The sequence below is a fragment of the Cervus canadensis genome, chromosome X (genome assembly GCF_019320065.1).
Source record: "Cervus canadensis isolate Bull #8, Minnesota chromosome X, ASM1932006v1, whole genome shotgun sequence".
NCBI lineage: Eukaryota > Metazoa > Chordata > Mammalia > Artiodactyla > Cervidae > Cervus > Cervus canadensis.
Genome location: NC_057419.1, coordinates 24,550,843 through 24,574,226, shown reverse-complemented (window position 1 = coordinate 24,574,226; position 23,384 = coordinate 24,550,843). Strand labels below are relative to the sequence as shown.

Sequence of the window (23,384 nt, the reverse complement as noted above, 5' to 3'; positions counted from 1 at the left end):
TCATTTTTTACTTTCCTGCTAAGGTTAGCAACTATTGGTAAGTATGATTATTGAGTTCTCTCATTAGAAAGTCCTTTGTTATCAGCACCGGCTACCACTATTCCTCTACAACAAACTTTAACTTCCTAGTCATGTATCTAAGTTAGAACTATAATCTAAAAGTACAAAAAAAGAAAACCCTTTAAACAACAGTTTTTTCACTTTCTGTTGCCTCATCCTTCACCACCTAGAGGATTCTGAGGGGCTGGGTTGGGGGTACAGAGGACTGTAAAAAGAGGAACTAACTGCCTTGTGGGCTAAGAAGGTTGAAGTGAGATAAGGAATTTTAAACAGAACGGTTTGGAGCCAGGAAGGCACAAAATCAGAAGGTCATTCAGTGTAAAACTAAATGGAGTTGTAAAAACAAGGATACATTTGAACAGCATAATTCCATTTCATAAAATCATAGGCCAGGAAAGAACCCTGAGGAATTATTTAGTAGTTATCATTATTTTTGCCTCAAGGCAAGACTGCATCTTAAGCCAGAAGAATTTCATAAAGCAGAGGGTGGGGGAGAAATTAGAGCGCTAACAGATGTGAATTATAGTAGTCTAGGTTTCATGTAGCCTAATGTATTATTCGTTTTTCAGTTCTTAAAGGAAGGTAAAGAAAAAAGGAATTCAAATAATAGTTTTAGGATTTAAGGGAGGCAGAAATATTTCCACATAGTAAATTTTTAAGATAACCTTCTTCCATATTACCTAACACTGTAAGGAGTATATATTTTGTTGAAAAAACATTCTTACCCAGTTTTCTTTCTCCTCAATTCTTAAAGTTTGTGGAATATTGAGTCACATGCTGGATTATAAAATAAAATTTCAATGTAGTTTTATTTCAAGAATGGTAAAGATTTAATATAAAAAATGACAAACATGACTTAACACTGAAAGCTTTTTTTTCTTCTTGCCGTTAAGGGAGGGGGGAGGAGGAAAGCGTTCAACCAAAGTACAACATATAATTCTACAAAGAATCTGGTTTGACAGCTGTAAGGAGAATCAAGCATGGATTTATCTCTGGGCAGCACATATGAACAGGGAATCACAAAGAGACAGAACAGAGAAACATTTCCAAGCTATGAATGGAATAGAGATATTAAAGATAAGTCAGGCCTCCTTCCCCCACCCCTACACACCATACACATATGCGACACAAGACACAGTGGTGGGGTGAGGAAGATGAAGGATTGAGATGCCAGGCTCCTACAAAATGCCACCAATTACTAAACATTTTAAAACTAGACAAAGAGTCTCTTTATTTTCAGAGGAAGGGGGTGAGGGCCGGAGTCACATTAGAAATCTGATTCACTGTGCTCAACAGTCAAAACAACACAGAACTCAACATTCAAGACAAAAACAGACCTTTATTTTCTTTTATAATTTTCAAACTGGTTTCCTTGATTTTTTTTTCTTAGATGAATACCAATTAACTCAATTGGGGCTACTGCTGCAACTGAAAATGTGAAAGCACCTTTACTTCTTCTTTTTGCCCTCTTCTTCTTTGTCTCCTTCTCTTCTGGTTTCTCTTTTAAACCCTTGCTTTTCTTCTCCTAGAAGAGGCTTGCTTTGGAAGAGGAGGCAAGCACTTGGTCAGGTCTGCTTCCTGATTGACTTTCTTTCAGTATGCCAGTTCAGTCATGGGAACACTGGCCCCAAGCCCAGCTCTTTCCGAATTTGAATGGATGGTTTCTGAAAGTTGGTAAAGTGTAGAAAACCACATGCAAACCACAGGACATATAGAGGAACCTTCTGTGATTCCTCAAGAGGAAGTGTATCCCTGATACAATGAAATTTAAATTTGTATCAAATTGATTCAGAAATTCTGGGTCTACGCAGGAGTAAATTTGCCCTCAAATCACATTTACATTTATAACATAGAAATCAGTCCTGTGTCAGATGACACACTTTTCTATATCAATTTTACCAAAGTGAAGAGAACATATAAAGTTCTCTTTCCTATATAAAATTTCATTGATAGATTTGAGGATCCCAATGAAGTTATGGATAACTTGTATTCTGAGCCAAGGGAGGACTCGTTTCTGGCTGTGTCATAGTGGCAGGGCTAGAAGATCCTCTTTATCATTTCGTTTATACTCTAGCTACACCATGAAACACTGTGACTCTAAGAAATGCACTGAGCATCAGTATAGTTGTGTCTGGCTCCTTCAGGTTGCATATGACCTCCAGGCAGTGATAAAGAAAAGCTCAATTAAAAGATTAGCCAATAGAAAATAATAGTTTGTTGGAACTTTCTTGAAAAGGCTTATTAGCAGATGATAATGCATTCCTCAAACACTGCAGGATGCTTGACATATTTCCTTACATTCGTGCCCAGTGGTTTTTAAACTTTTTTGATTGTATACCCTTTTCAGTTAAAACACTTCTGTTGATAAATATTCAATATATGTATTACTCTATATTAATAGATATAATAAGATAGACGCAGAAGAGATATTCGAGAAAATGAGATATGAAACCTGAGGAGAAATCCCAGTGTTTTTTCGTCCTGTACCTCACTCCATGTGTACCTTCTTTAGAGACCTAGACTGTGACTTTCCCTGAGTGCATATGCCTTGCTCTCTTTGCATTTCCCAATCTTTTATAGGACATGGTGTCTGATGAACCCAATGTTTAAACTGAGCGAGGATTTTCTTCACTTTAGACACTAAGTACTCCAAAGAGGACTCCGTATCAGTCTGAGTAATTTTTATGCCAGTCTCTTGTGTAATGTCGTTCATGTTTCTTTGGTGAAAATTAAGAGCAGAGTACACATGTGGCGACCTAAAATGTTATTCTGGTGCCCTCGCTGTTTCCCTGCCTCTGCAATGACAGTGTGGAAGGAGAGTAAAAAATGAAAACAAAACAAAACGAAACGAGTATACCAACTAGGCTCTTAAAGAATCAAGTCAGCAATGAATAATCAGTTCTTGTATATGTTTTGGAAGGGAACTGTGCTCTTTTAAAATTGGACAATGATGTCCTCGTGGAAACAGTTGTTCCTTCCACAACACAACTGGATAATGAGCATAGAAAGCTGGAAAAGGCTAAGTCACAAGTGGGGGAGAAGGCTGGACATAGTAGCATTAGTCACCAGTCAAATGTGAGAGGTATTCGTTCTTGTACGGTCGCGGAGTGCTCTAAGGCTTCCAGGCGAATGGCATCAAGTATGTGGAGCACTATTCTTGCCATGAAAGGCAATTAGCATTTGCATTGAGACACAGGACTGTTTTCTGTGAATACTAATTTACCAGTGCGCCATAATGAACAACTTATTTATATGTAAGGTGCCAAAGTTTTAATGGGTTTAATGGAGACAGGTTCAATGTCTGTAGGTTTTTTGCTAAAGATGATAATGCATTCAGGAGTTTACACTATAATCTGAATTGTTTTATAATGAAAGATTAGTTCTTTTAATTCATGTTTTTATATAAGTCAACTAGCTATGCCTTGTAAAACTGGGGGGAGAACAGTTTGTTATAAAGCATATGCTTTTAAAACTTGGCTTTTACTTGTTACTCTGTAATCAACTACCCTTCTCATAATTAGAATTAATTGGTTTATTTTAGGCAAAAAAACAATAATTTGTCTGATGAAAAAAACTGAGGAGAAAAAAAGTCTTTTTTTTTTGAAAGGACAGCTTGAGTGAGTCCACCAATATTGCTAAGTGTATTTTTAAGGAATATGTGAAACCCATCCCTGTCCGAATGACCTTGTGCTTCACCAAAATTAAGTACAGCCATATCAGTGTCTGTCAATCCCTTCTGCACAAAAGTAAAGCTGACTTCCATAAAGAGGTGACACCACAGACAGAGCTGAAGCTTATTCTACATTTCATTCTCAAAGCAGGTAATTTCTGCTGAATTATGTGGTTTAATGCCACAACTATGCAAGTGGTTGCATTTTCAGGGTATTAGGGTAGTTTTTATGACAAATAGTTCAGATGGCAAAATCTTGGTGTCCTTGGCATTGATTTATTGACCCAAAGGGAAGGTTCTTTGAAGGAGAATTGCAAACATAAATAACAGATTCTATATTTACCCAGCGAATTTAGAAATTTTATATAAAGACATGGAGGTCAAGGTACCTGGTTCTTAGGCAGGAATTCATAAAGGATACAGTTTAAAAACAAAGCTAAAAGATGATTATTAAAAAATTAATGTGGAGTCATCATATTCCTTAATGAGAAAAAACTAAAATTCTTTATATCATAAAATTTTACTATGACTTAAACAGGGAGAATGACTCAAGACAATCCCACGAATATTTAAAACCAACATAATACTTTTTGATGCATTTCTACATATCAGAACCATCATTTTTATATATACTTAAAAAAACACATTAAAATGGTTAGAGCACAGAGGCAACTGTAAGGCATATCAATGTGATTTTATTCACAACACAAATTCCATTTGTGAGAAAGAAGCATAGATTACTCCTCTTTAGAAAGATATTTACTATCAAGCATACTTAGCAAATTATTTAGCTATCTAAAAAGATCTTATACCAATTGGTCATATTTTTATTTTTATGTAATTTATATTTTTACAAGTATTCACATTATGCAATACCACACACTGCGGCGACAGGAAGAAAAAAAAACATTTCCAAATACAATGTTAAATTATCTGTTCATTGCACAGTATGAAATATCCATTAATTAGCATTGAAATTATTACAGAGTATCTTATCCAACTAAATAAAGGAAATTTCACATCCACTACAGAAGAAAAATAAGCAATATTGAGCCATAAGGGACCCAGTTACATAGTATTAAATAATATCTGAAACTATTTTGAAAGACAACCAGACAAAATACTTTTTCCAAAGTGAAAACCACAGCCTATAGATTTGGAAAATTTTACAGAAAAGAATAGCTCATGCCTGTCCTATGAGGCAACACCATTTGTATACAAGTGCCAAGAAGTAAGGAGAAAGTTAGGATTTTAGCTGAGGAATCTACTAAAGCCTGGCATGTGGCATTTTCTTCATTAGTGCCACTGAAAGCAGTCTCTGTGTTGCACCTGAATACACTTTATAATAGAATAAACATAGTAGTTTCAGAGCAGGTTGTAGATACCTTGCCTTAATAGATTACACTTAATGTAGTACAATACAGCACGTCAAGTTTTAAAAATGCAAAATACACTTAACACACAGAATTTGCTTTCTCTGCTTTGCCTTCAAGAGGCCACTGAAGAGTCCATTGAACAGCCAGGGTTTCTAGTTATTGGAGCTGATCCCTCTCCTTTCCTGTGACAGGAGAACACAACTGAGCCCTTTCCCAGTCAGTACCCTTTGCCTCTGTTCACCCACAGAAACAGCAGTTTTCTGTCACTGTGCTCCATCTTGATTGGCTTTGATCTTATGCTAGTCCCAGTGAAGAAAGCTTGCATTCTTCTTAAGAGTGGCCTGCCCCTCTTAATATCCCTTTAGGGAGGCCCCCAATCCAAAACACTTGATGATCTAAGCTTTTAAAAGTCTGTTTTCTGTTATAAACAGCAAGGACGAGGCCATTTTAGTTGCTTGCAAGAGGTTGATGTTAAGTCTGCGTCGTGCCGACTCTCTCCGATCTAAATTCTCTAAACATTAGCTTATCAATCTGTGAGTCCAATGGGTTGAGTGCCAACAGAAGTGGATCCGATTTGGCATGGAGAGGTTCTACCAACTCTCGCAGTGTATTAGCCTAATATGATAAAGCAGTGATACAATATGATGAAAGACCTGCGAGTGCCATTATTTCCAAAGCATATTAGTATTCGTATTAGAAATACCATCATGCAATACCCATGAAGAGAAAAATATGGCTAGAATTGCATATGGTTTTAATACCATAATGTCTTTGTGTTGGCATGCAAGTCTACTTGGCCGAAAATGGGACTTTATTTTAAGCTTGGTTATCTCGAATTGCCAATCTTATGTATACAAAATAATACACAGCACAGATATATCTTTTCTCACCTCTATACTTGTACATGCGTATCTGTAATTTTAATCAGAAAGTTTATGTTAAAACTATTCTCCACACACATGTAAAATGATTAGTCTTCTAAGAAAATAAACTGTAGTTCTATACAAGATCTTTCCTCAAATTCATCCAGTCAAGAAGTATGAGGAAAAGTTTTCTGGTCTACCTTCTATCTAACCAGCCCGATTCACATGCTACCACGTGCTGAGTGGTGAGACAGAAAAGCCCAGCTAGTGTGACTCCAAGGAAGTGGTCGAATGTGGACCAATACAAAGTGAGCAGAGGTGAAAAGCTCTCACACGGTCAACGTGATGAAAGGGTGACTTGACACCCGAGCACAAGCCACATTCTTAGGAATTAAGAAACTAGAAGAGACTAAAGTTTCTGAATGACTTGGAAAACTCAGAACAAGTGGGCTAAAAATAAACTGTAGTCTCTTTTAGTTCATTTTATTTTGGATTTTGAGGAGTTCAAATATTGCCACCAGACACCAGTCAGTGTTTTTTTTTTTTTTTCTTTCTAACCTAGGGCAGATCTTTGTTTGCTACATCCTTTAGTACCTTTTGAGTTATATCAAGAAAAAGGAACAAACTGGGAGAGGGAACAGAGACAGCATGTTGCTCACTACTAGCTCCTTTATAAAATGGGAAGGGAGTGTGTTGCCCACAGCACAGTATTTAGAAAATAGGATGCAGTATGCTTCAGAAATCAGCAGATCTAATTTTTGTTTCTCATATCATAACCTTCTTTTGCAGAAAAGGGGCTGGAAACTAAGTAATCGTCATAGGTAGGTCAAATGAAAGAGAAGACAACACCTTATTTTTTTTTTTAAAGAAAATTATAATACTGTAATGCTAACTCTGGATTCTACCACTCTGTTTCATAAGGTCATGGAACTTCAAACGGTAAAGTCAGAGGCAATCTAATGCTTGGCACAAGGTCATCCTTAAATTTAAACTGTTTCTAATTTATCTCTGCAACTCAAATATTTTCCGCTCAAAAACAAGTTACATGAATGGTTTAATTTCTAGTGAACTCAACCCATACTAAATCTGAACTAGAGCCTTGGTAATCAAGTCACATCTTAGTTACATTTAAGACACCATTTATATAGGATTGGGAAATTCTACTTCAAGAGACTGGAAATACCTCCTCAGTTGAGGCCTTGCCAACGTGCAGGATGGGGCGGGGGGGAGGCGTGGATCACTATTTCAAAGTGGCTACAGCTATTTCCAGGGCTTCCCAGGTGGCTTAGCGGTAAAGAATCCGCCTGCAATGCAGGAGACACAGGAGATGTGGGTTTGATCCCTGGGTGGGGAAGATTCCCTGCAGGAGGAAATGGCAACCCACCCCAGTATTCTTGCCTGGAAAATCCTGTGGACAGAGAAGCCTGGCAGTCTACAGTCCATAGGGTCGCAAAGGGTCGGATATGACTGAAGCGACTCAGCAGCCCAGCTATTTCCAAGTCTGTATATACTAACATAAGAGAAGGTAACTCTCTGGCAAGGTGTCTCTTCAACTAGTAGTGGTGAGGTTACCAAATCTCAGGGTAGAGGTTTGTTTGTTAAATACAGATTACTGGGCCCTGCCCTTACTCTACTCAATCAAAATTTCTGGGTATGGAACTCTGGAATCTGCATTTTAAGCATGCAACCCAGGTGATTCTTGTTGCCCACTGCAGTCTGAGACCTTGAGCACCAGGCCAGTCACACTGCGATGGGCTACACTGTGTGGAGGGCTGGTTGGAGTGATGCCAACTTTTATACTGCACATATAAGGAGTTTTTAAGTCACAAGCTTTGTAGTTGGACACATCACACAGAGTTTTATTTTCAGTCCTGTCACCAGTATAACATTGTATTATGTAACTCAAATAATCTCAAGGTTTTTGCCAAGAAATCTGATGGAAATATCCTGGTCTACTGAGAATATGGCAAAATGAAAGAGACTGTGGTATACTGCTTGAATAAATTCTTTAAAGATGTACTTTTAGGTAAGTGTTAAATAGCTCCTCTTTATTTTTGAGGCAAACAGAACAAATAAACAGATACTTCCAGACTCAAGCCTGCTGAATCTATGTCTTAGTGTGTGCATTCTGAACCTCAAGTATGAACAGCATTGGCAGGTGAGAAGGGTCAGATACAATGGACTGGTATATGGCTAATCTACATGAAACCTCTAAAACACAAAAACGTATTTCATAAAGATAGTGTTCTCTGAGAGCCTAACTTCTGCGAAACTCATGTCTATGTGTCTTCAACTTTTTGCAAGTCCCTTTCTGGGTCTCAATACTCTTTTCCCCCTCCCTTTGTATTTTCATCAGGCATTCTCTCTCTGCCTACTTCTGTGTTGTGCTTAGTCGCTCAGTTGTGTCCGACTCTATGCGACCCTATGGACTGTAGCCCGCCAGGCTCCTCTGTCTATGGGATTCTCCAGGCAAGAACACTGGGGCGGACTGCCATTTCTGACATCTCCAAACTGACAACTTTACCCTTACTCAAATCCCATGGACAAAGGAGCCTGGTGGGCTACAGTCCATGGGGTTGCAAAAGAGTCAGACACAAACTTAGGGACTAAACAACAACAAAATTTTATGCCTGTTTATTTTTTTTTAAAGGACAAGAGGAAATTGCATGTTTCTAAAACAAAAACAAAAACAAAAACTTAAATTGTATGACTCTTGATTGTTTTTTTTTCTTTTGGTCAATATCCCAACTATAAAAAACATTCCATTCCCTACTTCCTGCTCTTAAAATATACTTCACTATTTAACAAGCTTTTAATCAAGTACATTTTGAAACAAAAGCAATATATCTATGCTAGCCCAAGAAAATCAGTAATGTTTCTGTTTGGCATATTACTTAAATAATTATTGAGCTTCCATTCATCACTGAAACCTTTGACTGTGAGGCCACCAGCCCAGGTGGGTAGAAAGAGAAAGATCCTGTTTCCCTGTTACTAAACCCCTCGAGATGTGAATGGTGTACCCAGATGTAATGCCATGTTGTGTATAGGATGACTTATTCCAGTGTGGATCCACTTCTCATGCCAGCTCTTTACAGACTGAATCTATGTAGGATATGGTGAGAAGGATATTTCTTTCCCTTGTTGTTTTATGAATTTAAAACTCTTTCCACTCAAATTATAAGCAGAAATAGAATTTCTAGAAGTGTAACTTTAAGAAATGTAATCAGGCTAATAGATTATAGGGTAAGGATAGAGGTACAAACATTTGCAAGAGAACGATTCAGTTTGAATACAAAATAGGTAAAAAATAAATCTTTTCCTTAATGAATGAAACAGAAGGAAATACATACAAATGGAAATAAGAAGTGCTTAAGCTAGAACAGCATTTTCAAAGATTTTTACTTCTGAGTTATAGAGAAAACTGGTTCCATATACTCACTTCCATTATTGGTGAGCCTGAGGGCAAATTTAAGGGCAAAGCCACTGACAACTGGTCTTAAGCTGCTTGCAGATAACAAGGCAGACATCCAAGCCTATCAATAGTAACACATGTGGAGCTCCTGGGAGAGTACGGACTGCTGTGTGCTTTTGAAAAAGATCTGATTTATTACGATTATCAGGATCTCTCTCTTCTTCTAAATGTATATGTTCACATTTAAGTTTTTCTTTTTGTAAAGCAGGAATATCTAACACCATGAGTTGATAGTTAGTGATAATTTTTCTCAGTCAAAGTCTTGGAAAAAGTGAGCTGAAACCTTGATTCAGAATGTTCAAACCAAGAGAGAGACTTATTTGTGGCTTGAGTAGTAGCTGTTCAAATTTTGAGGGTCTATTTCTTTGTAAAGGTGAAGCTCAAATAGACAGAATATCAGATTTAAAAATATTTTGTTTGTTTGCTTATTTTTAATACCATGGGGGAGGAACTAGAAAGTCTTTTATTTTATGAATGATGAAGTATTCTTTTTCAAAATAAAGTGATAAATAGCAAAAAGTAATATAGTTTGTGCTTATACATCTAATACTTATGGATATCTTTAATTAGAAATTTCAGGTAAAATAAAAATATTTGATGAACCTAGCCACAAGCAAAACAGATAAGGAAATACTGTTTCCAGATTAGAATGTTACTCGAACAGTTCCATTCTCTGTGTATAATTCACAAGAGACAGTGAATTATATACAGAAGTGGTATCTCATCTTAGACTACTTACCGCTATACTATGACCTTAAAGTACATTTAGGACTTATGGGTATACCACATACTACATTTCCTGTTTGCATTAAAACCACTACCTGAAATAAAGGTACACCTAAAGTATCCTTTAAATGAAGCTTATATATTAGCAACAACTGAAAAGGTCTTTTATATTTAATAGTCACAGAAGTACTTATTATGTTAATTCAATTTACCCTGAGTTTATAGTCAATGAAGAGCCTATAGATATATTAGAAAAATGTACTATGGAATTCGGCCACATTATATTGTCATTCCAAATGTCATCTTTCAGATTTTAAAACAGAAAATGGGAGGAATTCATTTTTATAGACATGCATTGTTCAATAAGGATTTAATGGGTGCCTATGTGTATATATACCACATCAAATGTTAGGGGTAAATATGCAAAGACGACAGTCTGACCTCAAAGAGTTCATGGCATAGCTGTACAACCCCTTCCCCATTTCTGTCTTATAATTTTATAATTAAGGATTATCAGTAAAATAAAGCTCTACTTTATTAGTATAAATATATATATACATATACACAGAATTATATGACTATAATGTAATTATAAAATTACCCTAACAATGTATAATATATGAATATATTAATTTAAATTGATTAGTATATTTGGAATACATAGAAAATAATAAATTTTAGGGCAAATTTAAAGATCACTAAAATATTAATGTATGTGTGTATATACACATATATATACATGACATAAAATAGCTGAGTTCTGGTGCTTACAATAGACTTGAAAACTGAAGGGGACTGGAACAGAACAGAGAGCCCAGAAATAAACCCACACACCTATGGTTTATTATCCAAAGGAATCAAGAATATATAATGGAGAAAAGATAGTCTCTTCAATAAGCGGTACTGGGAAAACTAGACAGCTAAATGTAAAAGAATGAAATTAAAACATTCTCTAACACCATATACAAAAGTAAACTCAAGGTGGGTTAAAGACCCAAATATAAGACTGAAATCCAAAAAACTCCAAAGAAAACACAGGCAGAACACTCTTAGACATAAATAAGAGCAATTTTTTGGAGATCAGTAAAGCGAAGGAAACAAAAGCAAAAATAAACAAATGGGACCTAATTAAACTTAAAAGTATTTGCATAGCAAATGAAATCATTGACAAAATAAAAAGAACTTACTGAATGGGAGAAAACATTGGATTGGTTCATTCCGGTTTTTCACATGTGGTTACTGAAAAAAACAACGAACTTTTTGGCTAGACCAATATTTGCAAAGGGTTTATCTAATAAGGTGTTAATATCCAAAATACATAAGCAGCTCATACAAGTCAACATCAAACAAACAAACTGAGTGAAAAATGGGGAGAATACTGAAGAGACATTTCTCCAAAGAGGACATGCAGATGGCCAACAGGCACATGAAAAGATGCTCAACACTGCTAACCTCCAGGGACATACAAATCAACACCACAATAAAATATCACCTCACACCTGATAGAATGGCTATCATCATAGAGAAAACAAATAAGAAATGTTGGTGAGAATGTGGAGAAAAGGGAAGTTTTGTACACTGTTGGGAATGTAAATTGACACGGCCACTATGGAAAACAGTATGGTAGTTTCTCAAACAACTAAAATTAGAACTACTATATGATCCAGCAATTCCACTCCTGGGTATCTATCCAAAGAAAACAAAAAATACTAATTCAAAAAGATACATGTACCCCAGGGTTCATAGCAGCTTTATTTACAAGTGCCAAGATATGGAAGCAAGCTAAATATCTATCAACAGATGGATGGATATGAAGATGTGGCATATAATGGAATTAATGGACTTGGAGGCATTATGCTAAGTCAAATAAGTCAGACAGATTACGACAAATACTATAAAATGTCATTTATATGTGCAACCCAAAAAATACAAGAACTAGCGAATATAACAAAAAAGAAACAGTCACAGACATAGAGAACAAACTAGTGATTACCAGTAGGGAGAGAGAAGGAAAAAGGGGCAATATAGGGGTGGGGGATTAAGAGGTACAAACTATTATGTATAAATTAAATAAGGATATATTGTACAACACAGGGAATATAGCCAATATTTTATAATAACTATAAATAGAGTATAACCTTTAAAAACTGTGAATCACTATACTGTGTACATCTGTAACATATAATATTGTATATCAACTACACTCCAGTGAAAAATAAAGCTACCAATGGTATTTTTCACAGAACTAGAACAAATAATTTCACAATTTATATGGAAATACAAAAAACCTCGAATAGCCAAAGTAATCTTGAGAAAGAAGAATGGAACTGGAGGAATCAACCTGCCTGACTTCAGACTCTACTACAAAGCCACAGTCATCAAGACAGTATGGTACTGGCACAACAACAAAAAAATCTTTTAAGAAAAACTTGAAAGGGATCATAATATGCCACCTCAAAATATACCACTCTGGCCTAAGGATTATTTTGAGCTGAAGGTAATTAAGAAGCAGTAGATGCAGAAAGATATTTGGCCATCCCTCTAACTGCCATAAAGCAGGATGTATGTTTCCCACTCTGAAACTGTTCCTCCTCTTGCATACCAGGAGAACAATGCTTAACACTGAAGACAGAAAGTTGGCATCAAGATGGGCCTGTACAAACAAATCTTACTAAAATAGCCCTTATCTTCTGTTAGTTTCCCCATATATAAACTTTTCCAAAATTTACCATTTTAGAAACCCAAACCCCCTTTCTGTTTTTTTGTCACTTCTCTGTAATTTACCATGCTTTGTTAAAATGGAATATAGACCTCGGGTCTAAGTGCTTCTTTGTGTCTTCATTTCTTTCCTTTGAAGGCCTCCATGGACATAAAAATTAAATTAACACAATAAAATTTATATATCTTTTCTCCAGTTAAACTGTCATTTGTTAGTTTAATTCACAGGCTCCAGGTAAATAACCTAACAGAGCAGAGGAAATGTTTCTTTCTTTCCCAATAAAACATTTAAATCAAGCCTTAAGCCATTCTATCCTGTCATATATATTTTAAAATATTTATACTAAAAATATTTAAATATGAAGTTAACGTATTTCATAAAGTTATTTTGAGATAACTTTCAGCAACATGGATAGATGGCAGTTTATTGGCTCTTGCAATCTATTTTATGATTAATTATTTTAAAGTAATCTCTTTAAAATGATCATTTCCAAAAGAGGTAAGAGAGCTAAAGACTTTTTTTACTCTTCAATAATGCAGAGATGAATGATGTATATTTTTAATTTATGAAAACTTTCAACCTCTAACACCACCTTACATGGTTATATTGAGTTGGCTAAAAAGTTTGTTCTTATGGACTTCTGTAAGAGCTTACAGAAAACCCTAAACGAACCTTCTGGCCAACCCAATAATAAAAGGATGAAATTCAATAAATGATATTCAGTCTGGATGATAATCAGTGTGAACTGCAACCCAGTGATGAGAACTGCCAATGGGGTGAACAGGTATATCCTATGTGACAGAACACTTCATCTGTGACTATGTCTAGTCTGCCAAAATGAAAAGGTAAATTGGGACTAGCTACATTTCAGTCATTTTCTTGACTATTCATTTCAACAGATTACTCTTTGGTCCTTCCAACCCTATTAGGACATTCTCTATCCTAGCTGATAAGCAATCAAAAAAAGTTATCTGAACCTTGAATCACTTATGAGACTGGATAGTAAAAAAGTCTTCAGAACACTGATTATACTTCCATGACTCAAACTATTTCATTGGCCTAATTGCACTTGACTTGAATTCTACAAACTGGACATTCTGATGGAATAAACAGGTAAAGGTATCTCTACCTGGGGGCTTGGAGTTGTAAAGACACATTTCATATGTTGAGTCAATCAGAACTTACTCGAAGTAAACAAAGGACTTTGCCTTAGGTCCTCTACTAAGTTCCTGATCAGCAAACACGATCTAGGATCAGTCAATTTTGAGCTGATACAAACTGTGCTTTTATTACCCAGCTTGCTACTAAGGTAGACTAAAAGTAGACAATGGCATAACTTCTTAATTCTTGAACATTTTATCTAAAATAAAGACTTAACGTATATATTTTTTCAAATAAACAGTAACATAGATCTCAGCGAACTTCTGCTCTATAGTTCCGCACTATTCTCATTCTTACACTAGAGTCATACACTACCCTCAAAGTATGGCCATACTGATTTTGGTGAGATTACTTAAAAAAAAAAAATATCATTCAGTATTAGCTCCAGTATCATGATACCATCCAGATTAAACGAGGGGAAAAATAGAGGGACTGATCTATAGAAGTGAGTGAAATAATAAATTCTCTTCAACAAGAGTACCATAATGGATGCATGTGTGTAGGTTGGGAATAGTAATAAAAGGAGTGATTCTTATGCTAAAAATTTAAAGACATTACTTCCTCTCATGCTATAACACTGTTTATGATTATAGAAGCTTGAAATGGACTTCTGCTTACTTTTCCCAGCTGAACTTATATTACCAAAAATTTGCAATACTGATTTCCCCCTTCAATAACTTCTAAATGTTAATACCTTATTACTAACCTCCTTGGCGTACCAGCCTGACATTTGGGATCATTTGCTCATTAGCAACTTTGGCAAGAAGGAGTCACTTTGGGGGCTCCGCCAACTCAATTTCTTAGCAATAAAGACAACCAAAAATACCTTTCCCAGCAAAGCAAGTGACAAAAAAAGTAAAAAGAAAACTCAAAAGGTGTTTGTAATAGTCTAAAATTTTATCTGAACAGTTACTTATCAGAATTCATATTCTTCAAAAATAGCATGGATGTAAGCAAATTAGCATGAACATTCATCTTAGCAAAAAAACTCAGAGGTTAGAATAATGAATATTTATACTTGGTCTTAGTTGTTTTGAAATTAGTTATACATTTTGAACCAACGAACTCATTTTACTTTTGGGATAGAAAACTATGGAATCTAAGAACATATTTTAAATAAAATATCCTATTATACATGTTTCATTTTTTCCACCCCTGACAAAATTGTAGAACATTGCCCTTTCAAAAAAAGTAAGTTTTACTAAAGCCTTATAGATATGCTGACTCTCAGTGTTCTTATGGAAAAATACAAATGACTTTATAGCTATTGCAAAAGGTTTCCAGCTATATCTGTGTTTAACATTTATCATCACATGTTGAATTTCACATTTTCAAATGTAATTATAGAAAACTAGAATCATACAAGGAGTTCATTAGGGTGGGAGCTTGTTTTGCAAAATTCAAACGTTTGAAATGTCAGAAGATTCTCCATATTGTACAACTTAATGTGTATTCAAATATAGCAATGAATCACTAACTTCCTGCTAGTGAAAACAAGAAATCCAATTATATTAACAAATGTGGTTTCCATTTGTAAATTAGTTAACTTATAGCAACTTTATGGTACTAGCTTATGCATATCTTTTAAAAATTAAAGACAATTTCATATTTAATTGAAGTCAGGTTTTTTTGTAATTCCTATTTAGCGTATTTATATTAAACAAGGGCCAAGCTGTCTTCTCTAAGGTGAAAAAAAACCACAACCATCAAACTAGATATGTGAATTTGTAAGGACGTGCAAATCAAGGGGAGACTTTGGAATTCTCAAATTCCAAGTAAGACTTCCTTACTATCTCTTCTGACTGGCGCCACTTGTGAGGGAGGGTGAGGAGACACTGATAACAGCTAGGGTGTAATTAGTATCTCCCTATTAAATGTGAGGGGCTTCCCAGGTGGCACGGTGGGTAAAGAATCTGCTTGCAATGCAGGAGACACAAATTCTATCCCTGGGTCGGGAAGATCCCCTGGAGGAGGGCATGGCAACCCACTCCAGTATTCTTGCCTGGAGAATCCCATGGACAGAGGAGCCTGGTGGGCTATGGTCCATGGGGTTGCAAAGAGTCGGATATGACTGAAGCGGTGAGCATGCATGTATCAAATGTGATCACCAAAGAACTCTGCAGAACTTTGGCCCTTTTAGTGATATTAACATTTATATTTGTGATATTAACATATATATAAAAGAATACATTCTTACTATCATAAAATTTAAAAAGAGAACACATTATAATAAGTTGTACTGGTGTGTATGATCTTTTATAGCTAGTTGATCTGCTCTATCTGGATATTCTAAAACTGGATTTACAGTGATACGTTACACCAATCCTTTCTTGTTAAACCCATGTATAGTTATCATCAAGGTTCTAGAATTAAGTTTTCTCATACTGATTTTATTGTGAGCAAGTGCAGAACTAATCCAAAAGACACCAATAATAGATTTAGAACAAAGTTAGACAACCCAAAACCCAAATTAAAAGCAGCACTTTAAGACCACTATGAACAGTACATTAAGTATGTATACTACCATTTAGGAAAACTGCCACATAATTTGAAAGGAAACATTACTTCATACTAATTGACTAAGTGGAGTATACATCATAAATGTACACAAAACCAAAACTTGACCAAGGAAAATGTCATGATGACATTTTCTTTCTCCTTATTGTAAATCTTCAGCACAGCACTAGAAAGTCTGTTTTCTCTTTGTAGAAAATCAATAAATACTTCAAAAGCAGAAACAGGAACTCTTCTTTAACAAAACAATACTTTAATTATAGAAGGCCTTGAGAACCAAGGCCTTAGTTTTAGCCATACTAGGAATGGTTTCAGATCTTAGTTGTGTGGGCAGATCTGGTCTCCATGGTGATGAGAAAGTCAGCCTGAGGAGTGGAAAGAACTGTGGTACATTGCTCCCCATAGAAACAGACAAGCTGAAATCAAATGCAGCTTCTGTATTTAGCTTCGCCAAAGCCTGAAGCTCCAGTGAAATGGTACCTTACTTCGGGAGTTACCATGGCAATCTGCTAAGAAAGGCAGGTTTATATCCACATCGTTTACTACTAAAATATCAAACCAAAAGCCACAGCATATAGGTTAAAAGTAACAATTTATTCACTAATTCTGAATTTGGTTTTCTTAAATTGGGTTTAGAAGTTTAATAGTGGCATTGTTGTTCTTACAAAATTCATATAATCTAATTCCTGCAATGCATGAGACCTGGGTTCAATCCCTGGGTTGGGAAGATATCCTGGAGAAGGGAATGGCTACCCACTCCAGTATTCTTGCCTGGAGAATTATTTCATGGACAGAGGAGACTGGTGGGCTACAGTCCATGGGATTGCAAAGAGTCGGACATGACTGGGTGACTAACACATCTATTTTTTTTTTTCAAGGAACATTTTAAAAAACCTTAAGAAATGGCCCTGAACAACTTTTACTCTTCTTCAATTTCGTGTAAACATTCTGAAGGCAAATTAATCATGATACTAACATTTGTGTTCTACTTTCTACTTTATAAGGTGCTTTTTTTAAAATGCAATATTTCAAAAGAAGATGTGGAAAATAGAGAATTTCACTGGAGTTCACTTTGGTAATGAATTTTTCATACTAAAGTACAAGTGAGAAATCTGAAGTTGGAAACACATGAAAGTGTGAATGTTGTACTCTCTAACAGGGCCTTTCAGGGCACATGAGTCAGCTTTTCAGGTTTGTAAGAGGTGATACGAAGATAGGTCTTATCATGAAAGAAAACATAGTCATCTACAGTCCATCAGATTTGGTACCTGTGGGCACAAACTGGAAACATGAGTGGCATCTTCCCATTTTACTTCTAAATCTGTTGCTTCTCTATCCCTTGTACCAATCAAAAGATTAAAAAAAATAAACAAAAAGATCCTTTAGCTGATACAAAAAAAAAAAAGAAAAAAAAGGGCAGAAAGATTTGGATTATTTTAAAGAAGATGAATAAAGCAGAACTTGGAAGGGAAAACTGAAGTAACTTTGTCCACCACATGAAATACTTTTCAAATTGGTCTCAACACAATTCTTTGGAAGTAGTTCTTTTTTTAATATACCAATACTAACTTGATACAAATTAGCTATGAAAGGAATCATGTCAAAGTTTAAAATACTAGGAGTTTTGACTTAACTGGGGGAATTGTTTAACTATTTATACATATCAAGGTACATGATTTTTGGATACTGATTAGTTAAAATTGGAAAGCGCACCAATTACAATTTTTAGTAATAAAGAGCCAAGTGGTGTGCAGGGCTTTGATTTATTCTTTTGAAAGAGTGTATTAACGGTGATACTGACTTGCTATATTAAAACTTAAACATTTTAGTTTCTTTTATATGGGTCTAATATACATACAGATAAAGGAAACATCTTGCTAAATTTTAACCTGAAATAAAATGACAGGTCTGAGGGGCAATATATGGTTGTGAGCATTCATTCTGCTGTCAGAAAGTTTTAGATCGAATCTCAGATGTGCTATTAACTACCAAGGAGTCCTGGATCATGCTATTAAATCAGTTTCCTCCTCTAGAGGATGCGGGTATTAACAGTATTTATCTCCCAGGATTGTTGTGATGATTAAATGGGTTATATATTATGCAAGAACCTTAAAACAGTTAGCACTCATTCAAAGTCTATTATTTGTGATAAGATAATGTGTTCAACAAACATACAAGATTTAAACAAAATGCATCCTGTTATAAATGCGTTGGTTTTACCTTAGGGAAGGCAACTCCATTACAGTATTTTTTCCATGTGGAAAAATATCTCTTCTCTCTACATGAGAGAAGAATGAAAATTCAGATTTATGGACATTCCTAGCTTTACAGACTGCATTTCAAGTCGACTATGTAGCATACCTTTACAGAAAAGTTAAATTACTGAAATGTCTTTCATTCAACAGACAGTTATAGTCCATAGGAAAGATGAAGAGAGTTTTCCTAAGATAATAGTGAAAGTAAAAGGACAAGTACACATAATTCAGTCATTCTATTCAAATGTCTTTGATAATGTTACTCAAAGACTGACCATTAAAGATGTTGTAAACCTGACTGAAATGAATTAAGATTTACTTAGAATGGAGGTAGCAAGTTAGAACATCTTCAATTTTCACTTCCTTATAGTTTAAGTTTCGCTCATTAAATATATTTCATTAAACAATTGAAATATATAATTGATCATATTAATACAAATGGGATTTTTATTTCCCTTATCAATGTGTGTCTCCCACTTGCCACTAGACAGCTTACTTTACACAGTAATGTGGCTAAATGTCCAAAATTAATTTTTTTCTTTAAGATACAAACATAAAAGAGGGATACTGAAGAGTTACTTTGCAATCAGTGCCCTCTGTGTGGGATTCTTACTGTCAAATCCAAAAGCATCACATATTTCAGCTTGCCATTATGGTGAACCATATCACCTCTGATGTATTATACAGCTCTCCATGATTACAGCTTCCTCTCCTACTTCTTCTACTATGTCTAATCTTTGAGCTAATTAAGAACACAGCTCCCTCCTGCATTCACTTCCTCATCCAGCGTGAACCACTCTACCTAGAACCCTCAATCTCCTTACCGTCTTGGAGAGGTACTAATCATACACTTTCAAATATTCAACTTCTGCTCTCTTATTCCTACCTAGCCACTGGGCACTGCTAGAAGACACTGTATGTCCATGCTGAGTGGCACCATTCTAAATTTGGGTATTCTGACTTTTCACCATTAAGGACCACTTGGCAGATCTCTTATTAGTGCCTGGTTAGTTCAATTTCCAATTCCCCATTGAGATGCTCCAAGTTTCCATTAGATTCTTCAAGTCCTATGGATCTTCCTTCGAACAGATAACTACTTGCTTCCACATTTGTAGAGGGGTAAAATAGCTCTCATTTGGACTCTTCAGTTTCCTAACTGGTCTCCCAATCACTTGTATGCTCTCACACCAATACATCTTCTGTACTTCTATACAGGAGGGTGACCTTTCTGAAACATGTCTGATTACAAGCACTTTCCTACTGAGATCTCCAAATGCTCTCCATCATGCCTTTTTGGGATACAATCCAAACTTCTGGGCATGGAATACCAAGACTTATAATTTAGTTCTTGCACAATTTTTGTCTCATCTCTACTCTTCCATATTATATGCTGTATTTTCTTAATTGTCATTTTTCTTCATTTCTACCCTTTCTGATGCTATTTATTTTTAACCACAAAGAATAGAACCACTTTTCTTTTCCTCCTGGTGAAATATTACTCATTAAGCTTAAGTCACATCCTCTGTGACCTCTTGTCTAATTTCACAAGGTAGAAATAATCAAGACCTCTTAACTACTTTCGTGAAACTTAACATGCTCCATCTTTTAAAAGACTTAATATACTGTAATGTTACATGTGGATGCTTTTCTCTCCTATTTGATGGCAAACTTACTGATTGTTTGATTTTTAAAATCTTTGTTTTTCCCGCACCTAGGAGAGTGCATATTTAAGACATTGTGGTGGCTCCATAGATATTACTTAAATTGAATTAAGTCACTAAAATAATTTTATTTTAACATCTAAGTATATGAGGTGCAGGGCTTCCCAGGTGGCTCAGTGGTAAAGAATCCACCTGTCAATCAAACCTGAGTTTGATCCCTGGGTTGGAAATATCCCTTGGAGAAGGAAATGGCAATTCATTCTTGTATTCTTGCCTGTGAAATCTGACAGGAGCCTGGATGGCTACAGTCCATGGGGTTGCAAAAGAATTGGACATGACTTAGCAATTAAACAACAACAAACATGAGGTACAAGCTAAATATTCTATTATACAACCAGATAAAATGCTTTACTTCACTAGATCTTCCATTTTACTAAGAAGATCTACTTTAAGTCTTTAATGTGAACTATGTGGCAGAGGGGAAAACCTTAGGAAGATAGTTTGCTGAGGTCAAAGAATGCTATTTATGGCACTGCTATGTCAAAAAAGAATGATCTAGACCTTATATGAAGTGATAGCCTATCCACTGCTAAAGGGTGTTTCCCTGGATGACCTAGATTGTCAAGTTATTCACATTAGGAGTAGATGACGTAAGTCAAAATTTTACTAAGATTAAGGACAAGCTTTTAATTATAAGTAGAGCATACAAATACATTCTCAAAAGATCCTCTGTTGACAGAGGCTGATTAGAAGGAACTACTGCAAAAAAAAATCTTATTAACACCTTGCTAACTTGGAGACATGCTGAAAGGCGTTGCAGCCTTGGGGTTTACTGCTATATGCAAAATAGTCATTTAAGACAAGTTTGAACGATTAGGTTTCTATACCACGTGGCTAAGGCAAAATAAGACACCATTACACATATCCATTTTTGTCCTCTATTGTGCCCTTCTTTGCAAGAGATGTTCCCTTGATATCTCAAATTTTCTTGAAGAGATCTCTAGTCTTTCCCATTCTATTGTTTTCCTCTATTTCTTTGCATTGATCACTGAGGAAGGCTTTCATATCTCTCCTTGCTATTCTCTGGAACTCTGCATTCAGATGGGTATATCTTTCCTTTTCTCCTTTGCCTTTCCCTTCTCTCCTTTTCTCAGCTATTTGTAAGGCCTCCCCAGACAACCATTTTGCCTTTTTTTCCCCTTGGGGATGGTCTTAATCATTGCCTCCTGTACAATGTCATGAACCTCCATCCATAGTTTTTCAGGCACTCTGTCTATCAGATCTAATCCCTTGAATCTATTTGTCACTTCCACTGTATGATCGTAAGGGATTTGACTTAGGTCATACCTGATCTAGTGGCTTCCCCTACTTTCTTCAATTTAAGTCTGAATTTGGCAATAAGGAGTTCATGATCTGAGTCACAGTCAGTTCCCGGTCTTGTTTTTGCTGACTGTATAGAGCTTCTCCTTCTTCGGCTGCAAAGAATATAATCAATCTGATTTCGGTGTTGACCATCTGGTGATGTCCATGTGTAGAGTATTCTCTTGTGTTGTTTGGAGAGTGTTTGCTATGATCAGTGCATTTTCTTTGCAAAACTGTTAGCCTTTGCCCTGCTTCATTTTGTACCCCAAGGCCAAACTTGCCTGTTACTCCAGGCAAGTATCTCTTGACTTCCTACTTTTGCATTCCAGTATCTATGTTCAAGAGTGCTCACATTAGTGTCCACTGAGTTGGTGATGCTATATGACCATCTCATTCTCTGCTGCCCTCTTCTCCTTGTGCCTTCAATCTTTTCTAGCATCAGGGTCTTTTCCAATGAGTTGGCTCTTCTCATTAGGTATCCAAAGTATTGGAGCTTCAGCTTCAGCATCAGTCCTTCTAATTAATATTCAGGGTTGATTTCCTTTTGGATTGACTAATTTGATCTCTTTGCTGTCCAAGGGATTCTGAAGAGTCTTTTCCAGCACCGCAGTTCAAAGGCATCAATTCTTTGGCACTCAGCCTTCTTTAAGGTCCAACTCTCACATCTGTACATGACTACTGGAAAAATCATAGCTTTGACTATACGGACCTTTGTTGGCAAAGTAATATCTCTGCCTTTTAATATGCTGTCTAGGTTTGTCATATCTTTTCTTCCAAGGATGAAGCGTCTTTTAATTTCAAGACTGCAGTCACTGTGGGCAGTCATTTTGGAGCTCAAGGAAATAAAATCTGTCACTGTTTCCATTTTCCCCTTCTACTTGACATGAAGTGATGGCAACGGATGCCATGATCTTGGTTCTTTTAATGTTGAGTTTCAAGCCAGCTTTTCCACTCTCCTCTTTCACTTTCATCAAGAGGCTCTTTAGTTACTCTTCACTTTCTGCCATTAGAGTGGTATCATTTGCATATCTGAGGTTATTGATATTTCTCTGGCAATCTTGATTCCAACTTGTGATTCATCCAGCCTGGCGTTTCACAAGATGTACTCTGCACAGAAGTTGAATAAGCAGGGTGACAATACACAGCCTTTTCATACTCCATTTCTAATTTTGAACCAGTCTATTGTTTCATGTCTTGTTCTAACTGTTGCTTCTTGACTTGCATACAGATTTCTCAGTAGACAGGTAAGGTGGTCTGCTATTCCCATCTCTTTAAGTATTTTCCACAGTTTAATGTAATCCACACAGTGAAAGGCTTTAGTGTAGTCAATGAAGCAGATGTTTTCCTGGAATTCCCTTGCTTTCTCCGATCCAACATATTTTGGTAATTTTATTTCTGGTTCCTCTGCTTTTTCTAAACCCAGCTTGTACATCTGGAAGTTCTTGGTTCACATACTGTTGAAGCCTAGCTTGAAGGATTTTGAGCATTACCTTACTAGCTTGTGAAATGAGCACAAGTGTATGGTAGTTTGCACAGTCTTTGGCA

General features: G+C 35.9%; 1 protein-coding gene across 8 annotated transcripts in view; it reads right to left on the bottom strand.

Moving 5' to 3' along the window:
• CNKSR2 (connector enhancer of kinase suppressor of Ras 2) overlaps window positions 1-23,384 on the bottom strand; it is a 269,368-nt gene that overhangs the window by 6,125 nt on the left and 239,859 nt on the right. For 2 of the 8 annotated variants that reach the window (XM_043458307.1, XM_043458305.1), the window contains one exon: window positions 3,987-5,721. The exons of 4 other annotated variants lie outside the window; for them this stretch is intronic. In XM_043458307.1, the coding sequence (XP_043314242.1) occupies window positions 5,717-5,721 (5 nt within the window). In that variant the 3' untranslated portion in view covers window positions 3,987-5,716. Of the gene's footprint in view, window positions 1-3,986; window positions 5,722-5,996; window positions 6,019-18,781; window positions 18,840-23,384 lie in introns of those variants that run through there. 2 more of the 8 variants (XM_043458302.1, XM_043458304.1) reach the window with 2 other exon arrangements.